The sequence below is a fragment of the Simochromis diagramma genome, unplaced genomic scaffold (assembly GCF_900408965.1).
Source record: "Simochromis diagramma unplaced genomic scaffold, fSimDia1.1 OVJJ01000685.1, whole genome shotgun sequence".
Lineage (NCBI taxonomy): Eukaryota > Metazoa > Chordata > Actinopteri > Cichliformes > Cichlidae > Simochromis > Simochromis diagramma.
In genome coordinates this window covers 16,012,114-16,036,723 of record NW_024387477.1, presented here as the reverse complement: position 1 = coordinate 16,036,723, position 24,610 = coordinate 16,012,114, and the positions used below count along the sequence as shown (strand labels likewise).

Genomic DNA, 24,610 nt, shown 5'->3' with positions numbered 1-24,610 from the left:
ATTGGTCCATTGAATCGCTCTTTGTCTGCCTCCTCACTCAGGACCAATTTACCTCGGGAGACCCTTCAAGGAGGCAAAGGGATCGCTGGGGCACACAAAGCGCTCCACCATGTCAAGGTGGTGATTCACAGAGGGGACAACAGCAACATGGCTTTCATTTTGTAAATTATCATCTCCATTGAAGTAACCAGTTCAATCGTTCGTTCCCTTTGGCTTATCCATATCTGCTCGGAGTAAATAAGATGATAAATCAGACTGCAGTGCTACCAAATAAGAGAGTCCCATGGTTTCTCTGTCAGATCTGGTTCTCACTTGTTACACTTGGTTACAGAAAAAGCCAAAAAAGAGGTGCTGCCCTTGTTCACTGTGGTTGAGCAACTATTACGCTGGAAACCTGCAGGAGCCTGGATTCGATTCTTGGATCATTTCAAAACTTTTTGATTTTCCCTTTTGCTTTCTGAAATGCTCTTACAAAAATGTCCAAAAAATTATTTAAAAAAGCATCTTCCCGTGTCCGTGAGTGTAATCATAACAGCTGCGTCCGTAATAATGTTTTGTTGTTTTCTTTACACAAATTTCATTATGCATGAGTGTTTTTATTTTTTCTTTACGTTAAACATGTGCTAAGAGCTCTTATTTTGTTATCTCTGCAGCACTGTAGTCACCCAAACGTCTGAATGTTTCTGACACTACTATGTGTTAGTTTGCACTGTCCAAATCAGCTGTTGCTTGTTGTTTTCATCCCCTTTGAGATCTTTTGCGAGATTGCTTGCCAACCTTTAACCGACTGACAGGAAACTAAAATAGGGCATCCTCTTATCATGTGGTCTCCCCCCCCCCCTCCAAAATAACAAACTAAACTTGACTTGCATCGTACTTCCCTCTTTACATTTACTGCCAGCCATTTACTTCGCCTTGTCCCGCCAGCTCAGTGCGCACTCACAAGCGCACACATTTCTGAGTCACACAAGCTGTTTTTGTCTCAATGCTCCATTTCTATCCTGTCAGGATGTGTCTGGCCGTTTTTGTTTTAACTCACTTGTCCCATAAACCACTTTGTGAGTAAATATGTGAGTTTTTGGGCAATCTGATCAGCAGTTTGTGATTTTTTGATTTTTTCTGGCCTCCTGTAGCTGCAGCTGCAAAGCTGTTACTGAGTTGCTAAATATGTCAGCTCTAGCTGCCTTTCACTTCCACACTAAAACTGAAGCTAAACGACAGACTGCAAAATCAAAACCTTTTATTTGTCCTCAACATCGTGAGCACACAAAGGAGCCTGACAACACAGATGTTAAGATACACAAGAGAAGTTTTTACAGCCAGTAAATTTAACTGCAACTTTTTGCAGAAGTTCAAAGACGGTGCAGGGGTAGTAATGTTGTATAAGTGGCTGCGGGATGTCACTGCAGCTGTGACACTGCAGCAAAAGATCATCAACATCTTTTGCTGATTAATATTCTTCCAGCCAGCTTTTACTTGACTTAACTTTTATCTTTAAAACTTTTTTTAAAGATGATGAGAAACAGGTGATTATGCACCATTTGATATGTGGTAACAGTCAACAGTGTTGTAATGAAATACTCATTAAGGTTGCATGTATCATGTTCAGTTTTGAGCCACAGAGAGCAAATAGCATGCGCTTGTGAGCAATACTTGTAACAAAACCACGAGTCTCCGTGCAGTCACCAAAAACAGGGTTTGCCTCTTCAGTTTCAGCATGGCCACGTGACTTCCTGCTGGCTTCTGCAGTTCACTCGGCAGCAACACAGCACACAACAGGCTTCCTCAGTTTTCTAATCAGACTCGGGCTGTGACCGCGCAGTCACAGAAATCCTCAGGTGATTAAAGCGGGTCCAACTTTCCCACAGCTTTCTGTCCGGGGAGATCTGAGGATCACAGAGGGACAAGATGTTGAGGCGAAGGCCGTCAAATGCCTCAGAGAAGGAGCAGGTGCAGAAGAAGAAGGTGAGTTTTTTTGGTTGCTGTAATTCTTTGTTTTGATGTGTGTGTGCAGCTACGCTTAAAAATGCTTATATTAAACAGAAAGTCATAGTTTTTATATTTGTTACTTTTTGTAGACTTTTGTTGCCACACACACTTGTTTGCACTTCGACATCAGCTGTCTTCTTTGTGTGCACATCTTTTCAACACAGGATGTCAGCTTAAGTTAGTTCAGACCTTTGCGGTTAAGCTGAACGCACACGAACACAGACAACACTTGAGGTTCAGCAGCAGCTTTTTGCCTAAAGCAGAATATTTCCTACCTTTTCTAACTACCGTTCTGGCTGCAGCCTCGGTACATTTTTAGAAAAGTAAAGTTCCTCTATTCTGGCAGGGTGAATCATTGCTGCAGATGTAGTTTGAGTCAGAGAAGGCTTTGTGGCTTCTGCTGACTTTGTCTTCAGCTGCTATCAAGATAGTGAACCTCCTACACTTGACACCAGTGCTCTTATTTTCCATCCAGCTCTCCACCCGCGGCCGTTTTCACGCCATGTCATTACACAACTCGCTGCGTTTGTTCTTCTCATGTCACTGCTGCGGTTGTCGGCTTTAATAGAAGATTGATTTAGCTGAAAGGTCTGTGGCTGTTAAATAAAAACTGAGGATGGGAAAAGAAACATTTGCCACCAGAACTTGTCATATTAAATGTCACTGAGGCCCGAGACTGCTGAAGGTTAAGCTTTGGTGGTTAAACTTTACAAGGTAGACCGTAAGCCACTGGTGCTGGCTGGATGTCTGCAATGATTGGCTGGCAGCAGTTGCTAAAGCTTTGCCAGTTTCCTGTGGTTTGAGCAGAGAGAGAAGGATGAGCTGCGATAAGATGTTGCACGGTGGCGTGGTTAAATGGAAAATTAGACAAAAAGTTTCCACAACAGCTACAAGAAAGTCTAAATCTGGAAAATATGCAAAAAAATGAGTCAGATTTGTCTCTTTTGCTCAAAATTACTACAGCTTTGCCTTTCTGGTGTTTGAACTAAAAAAAGAATTAAAAAAAAACAATGTTGTTGCGAGGATGAAATCATGTTCTTGTATATATTTTAGCTTTGGTGCTCCTGTCCTTCCCCCAAGGTCTTGTGTATGCCACTTTTGAAAACACGAGCTATTTATTGCAGAAACCCTAATGAATCTAGCCGCACATCATTTCCTTTGTGTTTCCTGCTAAACAGCTGCAATACCTTTGTAAAACCTTATCAGATGCAGCCACATCACCGTGCAGACGTTCAATTAGCCGTGACTTCAACTCCGATAACAGTGTGTGGAGAAACACTGGCACACATTACTTCTAAGAAACCCCTTCTGTTCACAAATTTGAGGAGATAAGATCGTACTGTGTGCACGACCGCAAGTTCAGCATTATCAGTTATTCCACAGAAAACCACTGAACAACTGTGTGATCCTCTTTGCTGTTCATGAGTTCATGATATTTAAGTGCAATGCACATTTTGTTTGCAGCTCACCCTGCAGAGGTCCAGCAGCTTCAAGGATTTCATGAAGCCCAAGCCTACCTCTCCTGTTGTGTCAGAGAAGGAGTTCAGCTTGGAGGAGAATGTAAGTTTCTTCCCTGGGATTTGCACAAAACAAGCAAAATATACAAAACATCAGTTTATAAAAGTAAAAATACCTATTTTATCTCTTCTTTTAACTTCCTGAATAGCAGTTCCTCCAGATATTTTGTTACATTGTTCCTCGTCTCTCGTACTGTGGCCTTCTCTAAATAACGCATCCACCAGAGGTCAAGTGGAAGCTTTTTTTCAGTTATGACTGTTACAGAAGGGCCCAGTTGGTGCTTCCTGATTTACACGTGTGAACAAATGATAACACTTTTAAAATTAACAGAATATATTAATAATTTCCCAGCAACATTCAGGTTACTGAGTGGAAGTTAGAGAGAAATGATTACAGAGGAAGTAAGAATGAGAAGCATTGCACAGAGCCCCAGATGACAACAGCATGCAGACAGGATGTCCTCCGGTCTAGTCAAGCAGAGAGCCTCTCCGTCCGAAAATCATAAATGGTATTCCCCCGAAGAGTGTATCCATTTAAATTTGGCCTTATTATTTTTCATTTACGTCAACTCTGAGCTTAAAACGTTCTGCTGAGAATTCATCTGTTACACCCCTGTCAGCGGTCTCTGCAGACGTGGGTTTGCCATTGTCATTGTGGTTACTGATTGTTTACACTGCCGATAAACGGCAGCGTTTCTTCATGATAGTGTTTCATTAAGAATAAGTGCACGACAAGCTTTGAGGGCTTCTCCAGGGCCTAATTATTTCATATTTGTACCAAAATTGGCTTCAAATCAAGACATTTCTCACTGAATATGAGGGAATGGAGCTAAATGGACAAACTTATGGTTAGTTTGCAAATCTAGTATTGATTTTTAAATCAGGCAAGCCAAGCTTGACCCCCCAAAATTCTGTTAATATCAGCTGACTAAAGTGTTGTATAGGTTATGCCAAATACAAAGATAATTACCAATCAGCACATCACTAATAAATACACTAAAGTCTGCAAAAATATCAAAACATCATCAAATAAACAATAATAGAAATAAATAAGACCGCATGATAAAACCCAGGAAACCTGCTCAACTACTACACGACTCAACTTTGAGCGTGGATCTAGAAACTTCTAAAAGCAGCTGGTTTACAGACCAGGTTAAGTAGGATGGCTCAAAACCACTCGGGCTCTTGAAAGCAAATAGTAAAATTTTAAACTGGATCCTGCAATGGACTAGGAGCCAGTGCAGGGAGGCCAGTACAGGTGTGATGTGATCGCACTGTTTCTTTCCTGAGAAACGACGAGCTTCTGTGTTTTGTACACCCTGCAGGTGATAAAGTAACGATTGGTGAAGAAGTAGAAGTAATTACAACAGTTTAATCAGGAGGTAATGTGGACAGATGTAGACTTCATTGAAAAAAGCTTGTCTTAATACGACATGCTTTAAAACTACACCTGAGTAGCAGAACCAAAACAGAAACCTGTGGGTATTATTAGTAGAAGGTTATGGTGGTTGAACGTGACCACTAACCAGGTGGGTGCTGTTAGAAATTCTCTGCTGCTGCTCTTCATAACTCACCTGACAAATCTATTTTACATACAGCAATTTAAGGATAAAACTGCAGCTGTTGTCTTGATGTATTCTGTCTATTTGGCACTCTTTTTAATATTTAATGTTAAGTTTTTGGGCTACAGCTCTTGACTAATTCACAAGCGCCCACTGTTGCTTTTTAGGATCTGCATGATACTAATAATCACTGTGATTAAGCTATGTGCCCGTCTCTGCTGTTAACTACCTCAAAAGCCTGAAAACGACATTTTTAGATGTCAGTAATAAGCACGCAACTTCACACAGTTTGTCTGCAGATGGAGTCTGGTAACACTCTCTAAAACTGTGCTTTCAAGCACCACAGTAGAGCGCTTGTGTGTCTGTGTGTGCGTGTTCGTGTTCGTGCTACAGAGAGACAGAGAAATACTTTGTGGATGGCAGTAACATGTGTGCACGCAAACCCCATTACCACAAACGCTCTTCTTAGTCTGTGAGAAAATTTTTATGACCTGTCTTCCATGCCACCGAGGAAATTCATGTCAGTGGCTTAGATTTGAATATTTTTTTTACTACTCTCAAACTTAATTCCAGTGACTTTAAATAACACTGAAAACTCATCTGGTGGTTTTCCCTTTTCTCCTTTTCTCCAGGTAGCAGATGGTGTGACTGCAGAGGAAGCAGTGAAAAGTGGCAGCAAACTGGGGAAGAAGTGGCGCAATGTCATTTCACGCACCATGACCCGCAAAACGTCCAAGATGGTGCAGAAGGCTTTAGCTGAAGAAGGGGTAAAGACTGTTTAAGTTTCACAAAGTAATCCAAAGGTTAACACGTGATGCATACCTAAAAAAAAAAAAAAAAGGAAAAAAAAAAGTTCACACTACTACAAACGTGAATCTGTCTCCACCTTGTGGAGAAATCCATGTACTGCAGAGGGGTTTATTCTTTTACCTTGCACAAAAACTTGCATGCAATGCTTTCTAGATTTAACTAAAATACTGCATACTGCAGAATTTAATGTTACAGTTCAGCCAGTGCTGTGCACTCTTCTTGTAATCAAGTATTTTAGATTTGTGGGGATGCTGATGTTTGGGTAAAGAGCCCGAATAAACCCTCTTCCACTGTTTCTGCTTTTTCATGTCTATCTCCTACCAAAGTTTGGTATAATGCTCACTCAGTTCAGAGCTCTAAATTTAGCAGACTGCCACCAATCTGTCATTTAAAGGTTAATGTCTGTTAGCACAAAGACAAGCCAGAACGTGTTTTCAAAGAAGAATTCACTTTTCTGCAAATCAATGACAGATGCCCTAAAGTATTTTCCAAGGTAATGAAACAAGTTTGAGACAAAGATAATGAGACACTTCTTTGACTTTTTTATTATGTATGGGAGGTAAATGTGAACTGACCTCTGACCTGCACTGTTGTCCCCAGGGGGAGAGCGGTGAAGAGCTGTCTCCTGTCCCTTCCGACTGGCTTCCAGATCTGAGTGCAGGCCAGAGGACGTCGGTGTGCTCCACAGGCTCGGAGGACACCATGCCCAGCCCCATCAGCCGCCAGCTCTCTGGCAGTAAGTGTGAAAAAAAAAATCACTACTTCAGGCTGTGTGAGAGGAACAGGAGGTCCGACTACACAGATGTGACAGACTGCGTGTGGCCCAAGGATACACTGAATACTTTTTTTAGGGTGATATTAATTTTCTTTTAACAGCAAGACAATAATTATAATGATAAACTAGATTCTTGACTATCGAATTCTTTAAAGGAAGGATTTTTACTCAAGTAAAAACAGGAAAGGCTCTCCTCCCCTAAAAGTGCATTTTAATTTTAGATTTAAAGGAGGTCACTGACTCAGTCGACCTGATTTCCTCGGTCAGATGCATAGAGAGTCTTCGGCATTATAACTGTTAAAACAGTGTTAAAATGTTAGACCAGGCTTAACTTTGCTGTTGGAGTAATTTAACAGAGGTAGAAAAGTTTCCCAAACAGGTGCTACTCAATCCCAAAGCTAAACTAAATTGTGAGTGCCACCGCTTTTCTTAATTTACACAATTTAAGGGATTTCATAATTACTTAACAAGCAAACGATGCCTAGTTTGATCGAGGTGAACCCAATCTTTATGAGGTTGCGTTAGGAAGGGTATAAAAAATCTGCCAAATCAAACATGCGGAGCTACCCGCTGTGGCAAAACCACAGGGAGCGACTGAAAGTAGCAAGTTGATAATTTTACAGATGACTGAAAAGGGAAGTTTTCCCTGTAAGATGTTCTTGTAACTGCTCAAGTCTTCAAAAGGCCGTGTTTCCCACTGGAGGAAAAGTGCTTTGACTTAATTATCCAGCATTCATAGTTAATAAGTCCAACCTAATATTATATATTTACGTTACAAATGCTATTTAGAGGTCTGACATCTTTGTAAAATGCCATATTACTTTAATAAAAGCCTGAAAACCCCTTTTATATTGGGCCCAGTGTCCCATCAGCATGATTCCTGGAGTCATACAGGGATGTTTACAGTGTGTTTAAACCTCTGGGGCGAAGGCCTCAGGATGAATCTGACCCAGCTTCTTATCTGTCCTCCTCAGACAGCGACAGACAGAGCCTGGACAGTGGATATAGCCAGAGGGACAGCATGCGACTGGAGGAGAACGGCATTGCTTACAACGGCCCGTTCTGCGGCCGCGCTGTGGTCCACACCGACTTCACCCCCAGCCCCTACGATGTGGATTCGCTAAAACTCCAAGTGAGTCTCGGAGGGGGGAGTCTTCCTCACTGGCTGCGATTTGGCCTCGTTTGCTGTCTCACTGAGGCGTCCTCCAGGGAGCTTGTTAGCTGTGTAAAAGAAGACCGGTCATTTTGATTATCATCCGTGAAGGAAGAGTTTAATCTACAAGACCCTCCATTACTGGTTACCCCCTTTGATAAAATATCATTTCAGTGCAGTTTATACAATGATGTGTGATCAGAAAAGTCTGCTTGACGGGGTTCTTAAAATATTTATAAACTCATATTTTCAAAGCTTTTACACTGGTGATCATTATCTTAAATCACTGGATAGATTTTTGATCAGATATTGAGCGAAACTTTGAGATGATCGCAGACTTTAATTTAAACTCATAATTCTGTCTTTCGTGAGTTTCTTTTATCTCCTGTCAGGCTGCCAGTATTAATGCTCTCTCTTTTCATAGAAAGGGGACATCATCCACATCATCGAGAAGCCCCCCGTGGGCACCTGGACCGGGAAGCTCAACAACAAGGTGGGCTCCTTTAAGTTCATTTATGTGAACCTCCTGCCCGACGAAAGCCCCCCGACCAGGAGGAAACGCTGCAGCAGAAAAGCCAACCGAGCCAAATCCAAACCCAAATCCCTGGAGGAAGTCCTGGACAGCATCGGCCTGATGGTGAGGGAAACTGCAGAGCAACCGTTGCGATTGTCACCTCTGTCTGATCGCAGAGATGTAAACCTTATTCTCTCTCATGTTGCAGGAGCTGAGTTCTTTGCTGTCCATGCATGGTTTCCAGACTCTGGAGGACTTTGCAGGGCTGAAGGAGTCTCACCTGAATGAGCTGAACATCACAGACCCAGAGCAGCGCTCCAAGATCCTGAACGCCACTGAGCTGTTGAGAGACTGTAAGTTTATACACCGTGATGCTGCAAAGCTCATAATGTCTAATCAAAGGATGGTGATTTCAGGAGCACTTTGTCATTTTTTTATGCTTCAACTACACAATCAGGTGCACTTCATGGCTCACGTTGTGTTATCAGTGCTTCGTCTTAATATCTTGGCTCATCTTTGCTGCAGAAGGACAGTTTGTGAATTTAAACTTTCTTTAAAATTCACTCAAAAACATTTCATATGAATCAGTATCTACTTCCCCTAAACCGCAATAACCTTTATTTGTATTATTTTGACCACAGTGATGACTGTCCATCAATTCCTTATTATTAGAGTCGTTGCTCATTGAAACCACTGAAAGTAATTTAACCTGCAGCATATTAACTTACAGCTGGAGTTAATTTTCATACATACTACAATCACTTTGGTGAGATGTGAACGGATGGAAGTGATTATCTGTGCTGAGAAACCTGCAAGTGTTTCTTGAATCTGCAGCTGTTTGAGCATTAAATACTAGTAGTTTTGTCTCTTTTTTAGCCATCTGACCCACAGATTTACTGTTTTGGTTCACTCTCTGCTGTCCCACCGTATTTATGCACTAACACAGCAGCAAATAACAGTCAGCTGCCTGCATGTAGTGGATTTCCCTCAGGAGGTTTGAGAGAACATAAACAACGCTGAACAGGAGTGAGCTAGGGTTTAGATTCACCAGGTGGACACAAAGTGACTCCGGATGAATGATTGTGTTGTTCCTTTACTGCTGGATGCTGAGCGAGATGAAAGGACCTGTCAGGGTTCAGGAAGAATAAAAAGGATCGGCGTAAACCTCTATATATTAAACTGTGATTGTTTTTGTGCTTGTGTAGCTGAAGAAGAGTCAGAGCCAGAAGAGGAGGAGAAGGAGAAGGAGGAAACATCTGGGGAGGACGCCAAGGAGCCGCGGGATTCGGGTTGTTTTGAGAGCTCAGAGAATCTGGAGAGTGTACGCGAGGAGCCAAAGATGGAGGAAGAGGTAGAGAACCATGAGCCGGAGTCCGAGCAGCCACAAGAGAGCCAGACGGAGCAGCTGGAGAATGTGCAGGAGCAGCTGCAGGAGCTGACAGTGGACGAAGGATCCTGAGACGTGATGGACAACTTGTCAAACTTCTCTTACTCCTGGTCCTCTGGGTTTCTGTGCATGCAGATTTAATCCCACTGAAATATCTCTTCATGGTAGAAGAGCAGACTGTATGAACACAATAGTCACATAGCCATGGACTGTTGAGCAAGTGGCACAGTTTTGGTTGTTTCATCTGTCCTAACTGGACACATTATTTTAAATGAATGTTTTTTTGTATTGTGTTGTTTGATTTATAAAGTTGTTTGTCATCATTTATCATAATGTATCTGAGCGTAATGGTACATATTAAAACCATTTTCATGGGACGTGGTCTCTGAGACTACGTCTAAGAATGTAAAATACTTAAATGTAACTTGAATACAACTGCTGCAAGTTATAATGTATATTACAGCAGTTTTTTCATGCTATTAGGATGCAGTGTTGTAAATATAAAAAAATTAAAGAAAAGTTGTCATCAAGATGTGGATTCTGTAAGCTGTTAATTGCTACTGTTTCACATTTCTTTCCAGAGGCTTTTGCAAAGTTATCATCATTTCATCATTTGTGAAGCAAATAGTTTTGCTTGCCATGTTTCAATTTAATTTTCAATTTTAATGTTTACTTTCTTTTTTTTTTTAAACATTTGGTTTTACTTTTAGTTATCCGATTAGTTTGTATTAGTTTTATTTTAATAGGCACTCACATAAAAGTACAAGTTTCAGGTTGGACTCTCTTTTGCTTTCAGAGCTGCTTTCATTCTTGAAGCCACAGATTCAGCAAAGTGTTGGAAACATTCGTCACAGGTTTTGATGCGTACTGACACGACAGCACCAGAGAGTTGCTGCAGATTTCCTGGCTGCACATCCATGATGCGAATCTCTTGTTCCGCTACATCCCAAAGGTATTGTGTTGGATTGTGATCTTGTGACATCACCACCAGCAGCCTGAACCGTTGATGCGTGGCAGGATGGATGCATGCCTTCATGCTGTTCATGCGAAATGCTGATGCTATCATCCAAACATTGCAGGAGAAATTGAAACTCGTCACCCAGGCAACATCTTGAGCCCATATGAATTGTGGTCTGATAAGTTACACCTGGTGTGGTCTTCTGCTGCTGGATCTCCTTCAACATGCTCACATTTTGGTTGAAACAACTGGTTGCAACTGTTTTCCAGCAACTATAAGCAGTGTGGCCAATCTTCTCTGGCATCAACAAACCCTTTTTAAGCTCAGAAAACTGACGCTTGTCTTTTTTCAGACCATTCTCTAAAAAATCCTGGAGATGATTCTGAAATACTCGGACCAGCCTGACTGTTGCCAACAACCATGCAGCATTCAAAGTCACTCAAATCACCTCTCTTCCTGATTCGGATGCAGCTTTTGAACTTATTTTCACTGTGATTGAAACAGGTGTGCCTAATAATGTTGCTGGTGAGTCTATTTGAGTTATAGATGGTAGTATAATAGTATCCTGCAGTATAGATTAGTATATAGATGGTATTTGTTTAAAAAGTTGGACGATGGAGCAGCTACACTACTGATGCCTTTTATTTGTATTTCATTTATTCAAATTTATTTTCTCACCTTCAGTTTTACTTTTAGCTTAGGTTGAATTAACTGTGATAACCTTTATGCCCCCCGCGGTTGTCATGACTTCCACAGCGGACATCTCCGTGACTCCAGCAGCTTCCAGATGTGGAAATAAACTGAGCGTGGGTTATCAACTTCCTCAGAGGTTTTATCTGTGCTGACAGAAGGTAGGATGTAGATGTTTGGACTTCAGGGCCATACTGCGAGGTGACGGTGAGGTCGGTTTCTTTTTTTAGCGCTCAGAACAGTTTTCGGATTTAAGCTTAGAGTTAAAATAAATCCACAATTCGCAGCAAACCCTGCCATTAGAACATGAGAGCCATGGCTTCTCTTTAGATGAGCGATTTGCCAGATCAGCAAATCATTTCTTGTGAATCACTGAATCTAAAAAATGCAAAGTGGAGACAATAATCCACCAAAACAGTGACGGCAAAGAGATGGTATGCAGTTGTTGTAGAATATTTGTCCGTTTAATGAAAGTTTGCACAATTTCACCTCCCTGCAATGGATATTTTTTGTGTTACACACCTTAAATTATGTAGAGGAAGGCTGAAGATTTGCATCTCTTGATTTTAGCCGTCATAGCTACTAAGTACATGGGATAGTCACATGAAATTCTATGGCTGCTAAAATATATTTAGCAAATAAATTTCAGTCACACTCAAAATGACACAGCAAGAGGTTTTTTCATTATTAGGACTATATCAGTTTTTCAGCAGTAAAACACGCCAAATTCAATGTTTATAATGTAATAGAGACACTTGTTTCTGTTTCTGCCCTCCATGTTTTATCCGTTTCATGATAATTCAGTGAAAAAATATCTCAAAAAGTGTGATTTGGGTAAATCTTAAAGGATCATATCTGCCTGTGGGATAAACACGATTTATTTTTCCCACATTTTGGTCTTCTAGCTGTGAGTCCTTGTGTGAAAACCATTTTCTCGTATGTTTTATACATAGCATATACATCTGTGGGAGTTTACACCCACGCTGGCAGCTCTGTGCGGCTGCTCAGCTGAGGAAAAGGACAAAGTTTAATCTAGTCATGCTGTAGTTTGGTGTGCAGCACATCTGCTATTTGATCTTTATATGAAAAGTGAAACACTAGTTCTAAATGATGAGGACACAATTTAAACTGTGTATGAAGCAACAGATATTACCACACTGCATGTGAATAAGAAACTACAACATCTAAATATCTGTGTAGGTTCTCAGGCTGTCCAAATGGAAACGTGCACAGATGTGGGACCATAAATTATGCTTGAGGACACAAAAAACATGAATAGCTTTTGCTCACATTTGTTATGTGTAATTATTTATTTACTCATTTATTACTTGTTATTTCCTAACTTGTGCCTGATTCTGATTGGCTGTTGTGTTTGTGCTCGTCCAGACTGATTTGTTCAGTTTAATTCAGGTTTATTTATATAGTGCCAAATCACAAAGGTTGCTTCAAAGTACTTTATATTGCTAGCTAAATGCCCTACAGTAATTTGAGCAAAGCTCGGGCAATCTGACGACTCCCTATGAGCAAGCATTTTGTGATGGTGGGAAGTAAAAACTCCCTTGTAAGAGGAACAAACCTCCAGCAGAACCAGGCTCAGGAAGGGATGGTCATCGGTTCTGACCAGTTTGGGGAAAGAGAAGAGAAAAGCACACAGGAAGATGGGACAAAACACCTACTGTTGCAGAAAGAAGACAGCATTTAACTATGTCATTAAATTTAAAATCAAATTAAATAAAACCCAATAACTGTGACACACTGCAGTGGCAGATAAACAGATGGGAAGGGGAAAAGTGGTGAGTGGAGTCATGGAGTCACATGAGGAGTCTATAGCATAACTAAGTGATGTTCAGGGTCAGCCCGGACTGTTCGCCTCATCAAAGAGAAAAGTTTGTGTTTAACCTTTAAAGCGGAAACATGTCTGTCTCATGTCTGTTTGTTCAAAATCCAAACTGAGAGCTGGTTCCACAGTAGAGGGGCTGATAGCTGAAGCCTCTGACTCCTATTCTACTTTTACAAACTCTGGGAGACGTAAGTAAAGTAAGCATATTGGGATAAAGTACGTCATGAACAGTAAGCGTGGCGTAAATTCCAGATCATAAAAATGAAGCCACAAAGAGATGCAATAATCGCGCATTTTATCGGACAGGTCACTAGATGGCGATATCTTTGGTTCAGCTCTATAAATGATAACTTTCTGATTTGACCCCAACAACATCAGCTAACAACTTCAATTAGAAGTCATTAGCCAATGAGTGGGAACAATGAGCACGCTCTGGCCGGTCCCTCCTCGTCACATCCTGTTTTTTTGAAACCAAGATGGCAAAGATGGAAACGCTGCTCTTGACGTTTCCAAACTGGCCTACTTTCATTTTTTATTATACCATCTGTGACTGCCAACAGCTTGCAGATTGCACTCTTCAATTCAGTTCAATTCAATTTTATTTATATAGCGCCAAATCACAACTAAAGTCGCCTCAAGGCGCTTCATAGGTACAGAGAAAAACCCAACAATCATATGACCCCCTATGAGCAAGCACTTTGGCGACAGTGGGAAGGAAAAACTCCCTTTTAACAGGAAGAAACCTCCGGCAGAACCAGGCTCAGGGAGGGGCGGGGCCATCTGCTGTGATTGGTTAGAGTGAGAGAAGGAAGACAGGATAAAAGACATGCTGTGGACAAACGGTGCAACAATAACATTCACAGCAAGCTAAAATTTTGAATCATCTCAAAATGTATTAGTTAATAGTGAATTTTTTTTTTTTTTTTTACATAAACTGAAATTATGACTTATGATGCCAATTTATTTATTTCGGTGATATAAACAAGCTTCCATGAAAGGGTGTTTTTCCCCATCTATTCTCTTTTTTTGTGTTAACTTTTCTCTTCCATGATTCAGCGGTTTGTGATTACCCTGCATATCAAACAAATCTCCCGCTGAATGCTTTTTAAATAAGAACAACTGAGCAGCCTCCCACTGACAGAAGAAAACTTTAACAAAGTTATAATAAGACAACATGTTTTTTTTATTTACCAGACACAATGATCATGTAAAAAGAAGTGAATAAATTGAATGAAATACATATATCACAGTGTTGATACCAAACAAAGTGGACATAAATAAGTGTTCCATCAACGGTATAGTACTGTATCTGTATACATAATGCAATGTAATAATCAGATCAGAGCATTCACGTCTGATCCCGCTTTGAAAACAGGAATAAATACAAGAGCTCGGCTCGGCCTCTCTGTGGTCTGCAGACTTTCAGCTAAACCTTAAATTTCATCCTCCCTTTGAACATCACGAGCTTCCCTTTTTTTCCCCCCCCCTTCTCAAAAATCGAACATCATACATTCTTGCTTCTCGGTGACAATTAAATACACCAAACTATCTTTAAATACTTTCCACAAGAAAGCCCACTAAGTTCAGCTTTAGTTGAAAACAAAGAAAAAAAGGTCTCGGTTTACTGTAAATTTTAGCATTTCTCTGAGTTTTCCAAACAAATACTCAGTAATTACACTTCTTTACACTATTACACACTTCACAGCATCCTCCAACAGAGACATGTCAGGGATTACCTGAGAGCAGGTAGAAAGAATTCCTCGAGAGCTGAAACAGTTAGAGAATGAACGAGTTAATGAACCGACAAAAAAATTGGTTGAAAAAGTTTTAATGCTTTTACCCCATCAAGTTTTTAAAGCTGTAAAGTCTGACAGTTAAATAAAAATGATGGCATGCCCCGTCCTCAATTCACCCTAAACTTTATTCTCTACCCTTGATTTTAGAGTCTGATACGGTGCTAAAACTTCTACACAAGTGTATTTCACAAACACAAACTCTGTCTTGCATACGGCACAATCACTAACTCTCACTATCAGCTAACATCAATTAATACAAAGGATCTGCTTGACTCCTTCTCTGATTGGTCTTTGCACAGATGCTGTACCCTCAGGCGATCGTTGTGACCAAAGCAAAAATAAAAGACACGTAGGGGGGTGAGGATAAAAGTTTGTTTTTTAAAAAAAAATTCTCTGCGATAATGAGCCTGACACAGCTGGTTGCAGCGAAAGCTGCACCGGTCGTGGGCGTACTGTACAAAAAAAAAAAAAAAACTGTGCAAGTAAAAGGAGGAGAGGAGTAAGATATGAGACTTTTCTACAGAGGCAGAACACGGCAGGAAGAGAGAGGACTGGGAGGAAGATCAGGAGGAGCTCAAAGGCTGAATAATTAACTCTGGCTACACACTTCGTTCTTTCATCCTCACCCAGCAGCTGAGTTTTCAGCACATCTATCGCTGCTGAAGCAACCTGCAGTTAAAAGATGGCTTTGCTTAGTTGTTTATTTCTCACAAGCTCTTTTTCAGTGACCTGCGATATTTTAAAACGCAGCAACATAAACTCACCACAGGTCTCTGTGATCCTTTCAGCTAAATAGTGATTATTCCTTCTCAGATTTGGAAAATTCACAGTTTGTCAACAACATAAAAATTGTAGTGTTAAGTAGAAGATTCATTCTTTTTCCTCTATATCACCTCCACAGGTTAGCACTGGATTAATGATTTGAAGGGCTCCTCTGTTGGTGAACCTCAGCTGCTACAGATGGATGCAACCGTTACATTAAGGCACTGGTACTACGAGTGTCTCTACGCTCATCAGGCCTTTTCTCACATATGAGACTTTAAATGTGCGTGACTCAGTGTCATCTGTTTCAGAGCGCCGATGGCACACTACATCCTTGATTAGATAAAAAAGAAAATAACGTAAAAAAATGAAAGGACAGGCGTTGGTCTGGATGAGATCACTTTGTTAAGAAAAGATGCACATCAGTGACACCAGTACTTGAATGCAGCAGTATCAGAGAACAAGGTAGACTTTGCCTGGAAGGAGCCTTAAATGAATTTCTCAGCTAAGGATTCACACGTTCTCCTGCTGCCTGGACATCAGGAGCTCCGACTGAAAGGTGAAACCCTTTATCACCACACTCTTCTCAAAGCTGCTTCTCCAGCCTTCTTGTGGTTTGCATAGGGCGTGTAATGTATGCACAACATAAACCGACTGTATGTATGAAGTTGTACACATGTCCAGAAGTGATAGCTTCTGTTTTTGCCAGAGACTTGCAAGGATATTTGAACTGGCCTCTTATAATAAATGTCATTACGCTATTTTAAATATAAACATACTTGAGTACTGACAGTCAGAGGAAGCCCACGGGCGAACTGAGGGGCTGTCGAGAGCTTGGGGAGTGTCTTTTCTGCGGCACCCCAGCAGCTTTTTCCCCCCTATGCGTTTTTTTTTTTTTTTCCATGCAGTGTTCAGGAGACGGGAAGCTGCTGACTTTCCATTTAATTACTTCTCCTGCAGGAGTGAATGTCAATCAAACTCCTCTGCAGCTACCAGTGAGAAAAAGCAGGGAAGAGGAGGAGCTGCAGCAAAATCTCCGCTCTTCTGAGGGATTGATGGGCAGGAGTCCGGAGAATAACTGAGTCCTCCTCACAGTAGTCAGACATTGATTATTAATGCTTCAGTTCCTGACCAGGCAGGATGCTGGAGGAGCAGCCCCGATGAGAGCCGCCCTCTAATGCAGCTAATGGGCCCTTTCCTTGGCGATGGAAGTCTCTGCATCAGTCTCAGGTGAAGCCAGGGGTGGGACTTTCGTAGCTGCAGGGTGCTCCTCTTTCGGGGAGGCGCTCTTCTCCGCAGAGGCAGCAATGCTCGGCTTGGCATCATCAGGTGTGTGCTCGTTGGGGATGAGCGGAGCTGTGGTTTTCTGTAGGGAGAGGACAATGAACATGGTCACTGAAACTGTGGGGTTTATAGCAGTGCCAATATTGCTGCAATCAGTGGTATTATCAATGCTGTAATATTATTTTGAGTTAGAATAAAGTGAGACTTGCACTTGACTTGGGTGTGCAAAAGCCTGACTGCCACCGGTTTGACAGCAACCCCCCCAAAGAAACAAAAAAAAAAAAAAAAAAAAACCAAACACGCCACTGCTAATAAAAGGAGCTGTTAGACTTGGGCGGCACACGGTTTTGATAGATTGAGCAATTTCGTACCAGCTATTAACTGGAATTGATGTGCAATTCTCTTCCCTAGAGGACAGCAAGCTGAAAAGATGCAGTAACGACAAACTGATCTGAATCAGATGATTAACAGGAAGAAGAACATAAAACAGGCGAATCTTTCTTTTGTTCCAGACTGGGTGGAGACAACGCAGTCGCTCCTTTTATATTAGAAATTCATATACTATTATCACATTTACATTTTCTATATTAGGAAGAGATAGAGAGTTGCTAAATTAAAAAACAAAAAGATAAAACGGCGTGCTCTGAACTCATGGTTTGGACCCCACCCAACCCTGAATGCCGCCATCATTTTGATCTGAGCTGCACACCTGCAGGTTTTGTGCAGGTGTGCTCAACTGTGACATAAAAACACCCGCTAAAGCACTCAGAAGCCTTTGTGGTAAGACCGAGTACAACAGAGGTCGTTATTGCCATCACAACAGATTGTAATGAAGCAATAGCAGCGATACACTGAGTCATTCCATCAAAACACTGTCGGCTGGCGCTCATTTTCAGTGGAAAAACGGCTAAAATCACCACTTAAAGTTCAGCTCAGTGACGACAGAGTACTAAAAGGTCACGCGTTACTGATATTGTACTGACTTCCTTTGGCTCAGCTTTTAATTTTTTAAAGACTGAAGTCAAATTCAAAGTTGAAAGTTGTGTTGTTTTATTTTATTGGTACTTCAGTAACAGCTTATTCTGGGCTTTGATGAACAAACGTGTGCCTCATCACATTTTCCGAACCCAGTTAAAATCAGTCAGATAATAAAATAAATGTAGAAATATCAATGTAAAACAATAAAACCTGAAAAAGCTCACAGAGAAGACACCTACCCAATGCCGTGAAGTGCTTGAGTACTGCTGGATCATTTATTGGTTTACTTCAAGTGCAAGCTGTGGATTTCCTCTTTAGGACCATTTTTAAAACTATATAATTTATAAAAATCTCTTTGTGATTCTTCTTCTCCTTTGCTGGAACTAATTCCTTTATCAAAAACAATAACTTCAACAATCTTAACTTTGATTTTTGGTGTAATTTTGAATCCATCCCTCAAAGGGCTTGGTGAGTTGGGTTTTCACTGACCGCTGTCACATCATTTTGCTCTCAACACAATGTATGCCAGTAAAGATTTTTCAACTTGAGTACTTCATCTAGATCTTTTTGAACACCATGTATTTGTTTCGATGTCCATTTTGAGATCTCAGAACACATTTATTATATAGTATACATGATTTCATATGCAGCAAAACACACTAATCATCCAAGTGCATATTCAATTCAGGGTCACAGGGAGGCTGGAGCCCATCTCATCTGTCACAGGACAACCTGGACAGGCTGCCAATCCACCACAGGGCTAGCACGGTGATGCAGACAACCAAATCATGTGTTTGGACTGTGCAAGAAAGCAGGAATGCCTGGAGAGAACCCATATAGGCACAGAAAAGATCCCAACACACCATTTAAAAGTAAGTGCACTTCCAAAAATGCAATTATTGTTTGCAGCACAACTAGAAAAGTATTAAACCACCATGGATGGACACAGCGACAGTTACAGGATTTTTCACTTGGGCAACTTTAACATTTCCAAGACTTAAATGCCTGCTCTGTATAGTGTTAGTTTAAGCAGGTGTACAGGACGCCGGTTTAGCCAACTGGATAGAGCAGGCGACCCATACGCCATAAGGTAAAAGCACCGCGAGGCCATTTGTTGTGCAGCTTTCCCTGGTCTTTCCCATTTTCTCTCCACTGTCCTACATTATCAAAAAAAGCCTAAAAAGCCCACAAAATATATCTAAAAGTAAAAAGCAGATCTTGAAGTCAAGCTCAGCCTCAATCCCAGCTGATCACGTGACCTCAGTGAAAGCACATGTTAGCTAATAGTTCAGCTGATACCCGTCCACACATACAAACAACAAATCTTACACAGGCTGCGCTGTTTAAGTGGCTTTCACCGGTCCTCAGCTGCTGTGCATCTGCAAGCCACTTTGTGACCCACTTGCGCTTCATCTCCCCCTTTCATGCTGTATTTGGCTTAACCAGAACCAGTGTTCTATTCTGTGCAGGTCTTGCTGCTCCATTTTTGTACATAAAAGGGCGAGGAGGTCCCAGAACAGAGCTATAATACCCAATATAAATTACTGCAGATGGAAATAATCCTGACTATAGTGGTCCTGTTCGCATTTAAAGTAGTGGAACAAACACGAGTGAATGCAAAACGCCAGCATCTGTATGCTAAGAAGAGGCACAAAATGGCCCTTCTCTGACACACACACACACACACTTCCTTTCTTCTCTCAATTCTAAGTGGTTTCAACTGTTTTATGTCTGCTCTATATTCATTATTCTGTGCTTTGCAGCCTCCATCCACTCACGAATCGGTGTGTCTGAATGAGGAGACTACAATGAGAAAGAGTGCATGTGTGTGTGTTTGTGGGCACTCACCGTAGTTTGTGGCAAGGGGTTGCTGGAGGAAATGAGTGTATCCTCCTGCAGTAGTCCTCTTCTGTCCAAGACGCTGTAGGGTGAGACGAAGCAATCATTCTGCTCATTAGTCATCAAAACAAAGCAATGCCACCAAGCTCAGACAACAGTGCGGGAAACAGTCTTGCACTGACAAAATGACCAAAAAAAAACCCAAAATCTGTGAGCCCAAGATACAATAAGCAGTTACCTCGGGTATGTCGGGCCACACAGCACCTCACAGCAGTTTTTGATGATGTTCTCGTGGCTGTAAGGGTTCTGGCCTCTGTTCTTTCCCGACCAGGATCCTTTAATCTATGCAAAACAAAATTCACCACAACATAAATCAGTGAAGAAGCAAACCCTGCCAAACTATCAATCGTCCGCAGTAGCACTCACTTTTCTTTCATGAAGATTTTCCCTGTGCTTATACCTTATTCAAAAGCATACTTCCATTTATAGAAGTTATCCCCACAGTGTTGGGTTTGACCCACTAAAATCTAGCTTGTCAGGAGTTAATGAATACTGATTTACTGGGAAATCTATGTGCTGATGGGTACAAACAGGCAGGGCAATGGAAGATTAGAACCACTTTATTCATTCATTAAAAATCTGAGTTCATACTAAGGTTTTCTTCTGCAATAAAACCACTACACAGCAGCTTTTTTGGGGGCTTAAGGGGTTAAAACATTATTTTACTTATGCATATATGCTATGCTATGCATATATAGCTGCTTTTTTTAATACAAATACAAATCTGTGCATCATTTTATTGACACCGCCTATAATTTTTAGGATCTTTAGGAATATTTCCTGCAAAGACAAATTTTAAAACAAATTTCTTTTAAATACCTGAAAGAAGAAATCAAGGACACTGCTTTCATATATAGGAGAAACCTGGACCTTAATCATGCACAAGTTTATAGTCTATTTAGCTCCAAAATTAACATAATTTTCCATTAAATAAGACCTGAAACAAGCTATTAGATACTTTTAATACAGCTCATTTTTGGAACCAGAGGAATCACCCCCCTGCTGCATTTAATATCAAAAAGTGCAATGAGTGCAGATTTAAAAAAAAAAATTCTCGTGTGAATAAATCTGGCACAGTTACACAACATCATAAAATAAAATACACAAAACAGAAAACAAATATTTCCATTATAATCCAATGACCTTCAATGTGGACAACAATTATTTGCAGATTTTGCATTAGAGCCACATTAGATTTGATTTTTTTTAAAAACAGGAAACGTAGATAAAGCAGACTGAATGCATCTGTGAGTGCATCTGTAATCGTTGTAAAGGCTCGTCTCTTTGTTCGCAGCAGAGCATGCACTCCCTGACCCTCCAGCAGGACTGACAAAAAGCTTTATTTTAGGCGTCATAGATGTAGGTCAGGAGCCTGCACACAAGGCGCCTCACACATGCCTCCGTGTGTCTGCATGTGTGACACACTTCATCGAGCATGCGTCGTCCTACGGGGAGACCAGAGCAACCATAACACCCAAGGTGCCTTCCTTCCCCTGTTCGCCTTCTCCTCCCTCTCTCCTCTCACTCCCCCTCCTCGTCTCTGCCACAGCAGTGTTTCTGGCGCCGTGCCCGGCCCCTGCAGGTATCGATGCATCTATTATTAGCCCAATCACAGATATTGAAACAGCTGGGCTGACAGCTATTGTTTCAACTCCTGAAGCAACGTTACATGTTTTAGGTGCACATTCCACTGCTTTATCACAGATTAAATGGGGAAAAAATGAGGCCAGCCATCCCACAGGAAAGAAGAAGGGGAATTATAAATTAATCATTACAACAAAGTATGAGTGCACTCTCTTGCTTTCAGCCATCTAGAACCTCCCACCACATCGCTGCTGCTGCTGCTGCTGCTGCTTCTCGTCAGAGCCTCTGCAGTTAGATCTGGGCTAACAAAGCCTCCATTAAAGAACACGTGCTGTTTAATGTCAGTATATTTGCACAGACGCAACGCAAATTACTCCCTTTGTGAATTCATCCACCTGCATGTCCGCCGCTCATCATCTGCTTCGCATCAGCCTGACTCTGTGTTTCTGTGTGCAGTGACTACATAACGACTCAGTAACGACTAATGTGGCCAACCAATCAATACTTTTTTCCTCCTCATTCAGCCGGAGAAGCTTTTTCTAAATGTAGTTGGCAAGCTGGGAGAAAGAGACCGGCGCGTCTGTTTTCGACTTATTTCAGCTTCATTTTGTCAGTGCTTTTATTAAGTACAGAAGCTTTTCGTGCATATTTTTAGATCATTACGCTCCATCAGCCTGCTGGTTGGCTGAGAGGAGTCCAACTGCAAACAATTTGTCGCATGGCTGAGAGTCTGAGCAGAATAAGCTGCTCCTGCTGGCGGTTTTCTGTCTCAGTGTTCCTGATTTAGATAAAAAATAAAGCATTAACCTTTACAGAAAAATAACAAACAAGCTGGTGAATTCTGTGTGTACAATCTCTTAAATGAGAGTGAGTTAATATCTCATTTTTTTTATGTCTCTGTTTTCTTCCTGTTGGTCGTCAGACACTTTATTTGCTTTTCTTTTGTTTACAATATACCAACCTTGTTTTAACGAGCTACAGTTTACCAGCCCTCTGTCCTTCAGCGCTGAACGAGGAGGAGCTGTTGTCAAGGTAACAGCTCTCTGGTCTTAGAAATTGTAGTGTTGGACCACGGTGATGCATGTTTATCTTTACAGCCACAGGAAGCCAATCTGCCCGATCACAACGTTGCTAAAACTGTGATTTATCCTAATTATGTATCCACCTGACCATTACCTTCAAGATATAAACCAAGACCTCACCAGAAAACACATCTAACCCATCACTCTTAAAAATCCGAGCATTACTGTAATATGTGCGTTTATCTTCATCTCTATTATTGGTCAGTGGGGTTGGACTTTGTTCAACCCCAAAGCATTTCAGTGCTCCTAATGGGGCATTAAAGAACTGAGAATAAACGCCTCTCCATATTCCCCTCGAGGGTTTCTGGCAGGTAACAAACAGCTTTAGCTGTATTATCGCCTTCCTCTGAGCTGAAATAGTCGTACACGTTCCTCCAAAAATGAGAAGGCTGCAAAGAAACACAGAGACGAGTAAATGTGTCTCCGTGTTAATCCAGATGCAGCTTGACCAGATGTGTTAAGCCACATGTGGATTTAATGAAATGTAAACGTAAACTGGTCTGAGCAGCGGTTCACTTGGACTAATGCAAGTCTATGAAACCCACTCGAACACTAAACTGATGCTCCAAACACTGTGTAGGATCAGCTTGGCAAATGCAGCCTACAGAGTAGGCAGCTCACTGAATTCTGCCAAATATCTATTTCTGTTGTTATGTGACAAAAAATAAAGTTTGAAGAATCAGAGTATAGTTGCAGAAAACTTGGAAAAATAAAATAAATGAGATAATTGTCTGTCAAAGTGTAAGCAGAATAGACTGTACATAAAAGATGGACAAAGCTCAATCTGTATTCTTGTAATGACTTGCAGTGCGTCACTTCTTTGGTTCCAAAATAACTCAGATGCCTGCAGGACCGCCTCAGTAAACTTTCCTAATGACTGTATGGCCTCAATAACCAACAAGTGTGAATGGAGTTAGTGGTCCAGTAGAGGTAATGAGTGACAGGAGAATGGTGGCTAAACTGTCATCACGCGTTAAACAACACCTCCCACCCCATTCAAGTCACTCTGACAGCTATGAGCAACTCCTTCAGTGACAGTGTGAAGGCGAGATTTGGGAGGTGTTTTCACCCAGGTGCTGTCAGACTCACTAAAGGTACACATGTGTGATACTCAGTATTTGCTGCTATTAACATGCAGCCACTGCACTATGAAACATTCGATTTTTGCTGCTACGAGGCATCTAAAATGTCAGTTGTATTATTATTAATTCATATATTTCTTCTGCTTTTTAGAGCGTACATTTTTCTTCTAGTTGTTTTTATATAGTAGTTCTGTTGTTAGATTATGCTACACCTATTTATTCCTGCTCTGTCCACTCTACTGCTGTGAATGTCCCAGACCATCTCGTCTCATCTTACATGATGTTACTTTGCAAATTACGGTCTCCATTTGAGTGAAAAAAGACGACAGAGCACGAGATGCTTTAGCTGGGACCTGCCTTGTAACTGAAACGTCGAACCATATGAGCATGCAGAGTTCCCAGTTTTCTCACTCTCAGTTGTTTTAGTCTTTTATGGGTACGGGGGAACCAATGTTGTATGTGCGCTCATAAAGCAATTGCTGCCTAATTATTTCAGGAGTTCATCTGTCATTTTCCATCTTCATTTTTTATGAAAACAATAAATAATAATAAAGAATAAAGAATGGACTAACTGAGACTCGACTCGAACCAAAATGAACTGTAGACCTGAGCAGTTATTCAACAAAAAACAACAAGAATAAAAAAGTACTTACATCCTCGTTGGTGGTCTGGTTGAGAGAGATCAGGTAGGTATGGAAGCCAGTCAGTCCCACCACTGACCACAGGGTGAAGAAACACACCAGCACCTCCAGCACAGTGAGCTCCAGTTAAGAAAACAGTAACAGATGTTTCTGGCTGACTCGAGGTTACTGATTAAACCGTAGCAAAAAATGATGTAACATGATTAAAGGCAGCGAATGTCAGTGGAAGAACACAGAGCGATGAAAGAAGCGGCTTTACCTTCTAACTGTGCAAAAAGGAGAAAAAATAAGACTATTTAGAAATAAC

The 24,610-nt window shown here is 41.2% G+C and overlaps 2 protein-coding genes across 3 annotated transcripts in view; one reads left to right on the top strand and one right to left on the bottom strand.

The window, feature by feature from the left end:
* The first annotated feature begins 1,729 nt into the window (after positions 1–1,729).
* Positions 1,730–10,237, top strand: sash3 (SAM and SH3 domain containing 3). The gene is made up of 8 exons (XM_040016652.1): positions 1,730–1,965; positions 3,454–3,549; positions 5,701–5,835; positions 6,479–6,614; positions 7,628–7,785; positions 8,231–8,443; positions 8,529–8,673; positions 9,526–10,237. Exons 1-8 carry the CDS (start codon positions 1,909–1,911, stop codon positions 9,777–9,779), a joined length of 1,194 nt encoding a protein of 397 aa, XP_039872586.1. The 5' UTR covers positions 1,730–1,908; the 3' UTR covers positions 9,780–10,237.
* A 4,120-nt stretch (positions 10,238–14,357) lies between these two features.
* zdhhc9 (zinc finger DHHC-type palmitoyltransferase 9) overlaps positions 14,358–24,610 on the bottom strand; it is a 31,607-nt gene continuing 21,354 nt past the window's right edge. For both annotated transcript variants that reach the window (XM_040016654.1, XM_040016653.1), the window contains exons 6-9: positions 24,316–24,418; positions 20,093–20,196; positions 19,864–19,936; positions 14,358–17,119 (exon numbers count right to left, since the gene is read on the bottom strand). In XM_040016654.1, the coding sequence (XP_039872588.1) occupies positions 16,937–17,119; positions 19,864–19,936; positions 20,093–20,196; positions 24,316–24,418 (463 nt within the window). In that variant the 3' untranslated portion in view covers positions 14,358–16,936. The remainder of the gene's footprint in view (positions 17,120–19,863; positions 19,937–20,092; positions 20,197–24,315; positions 24,419–24,610) is intronic.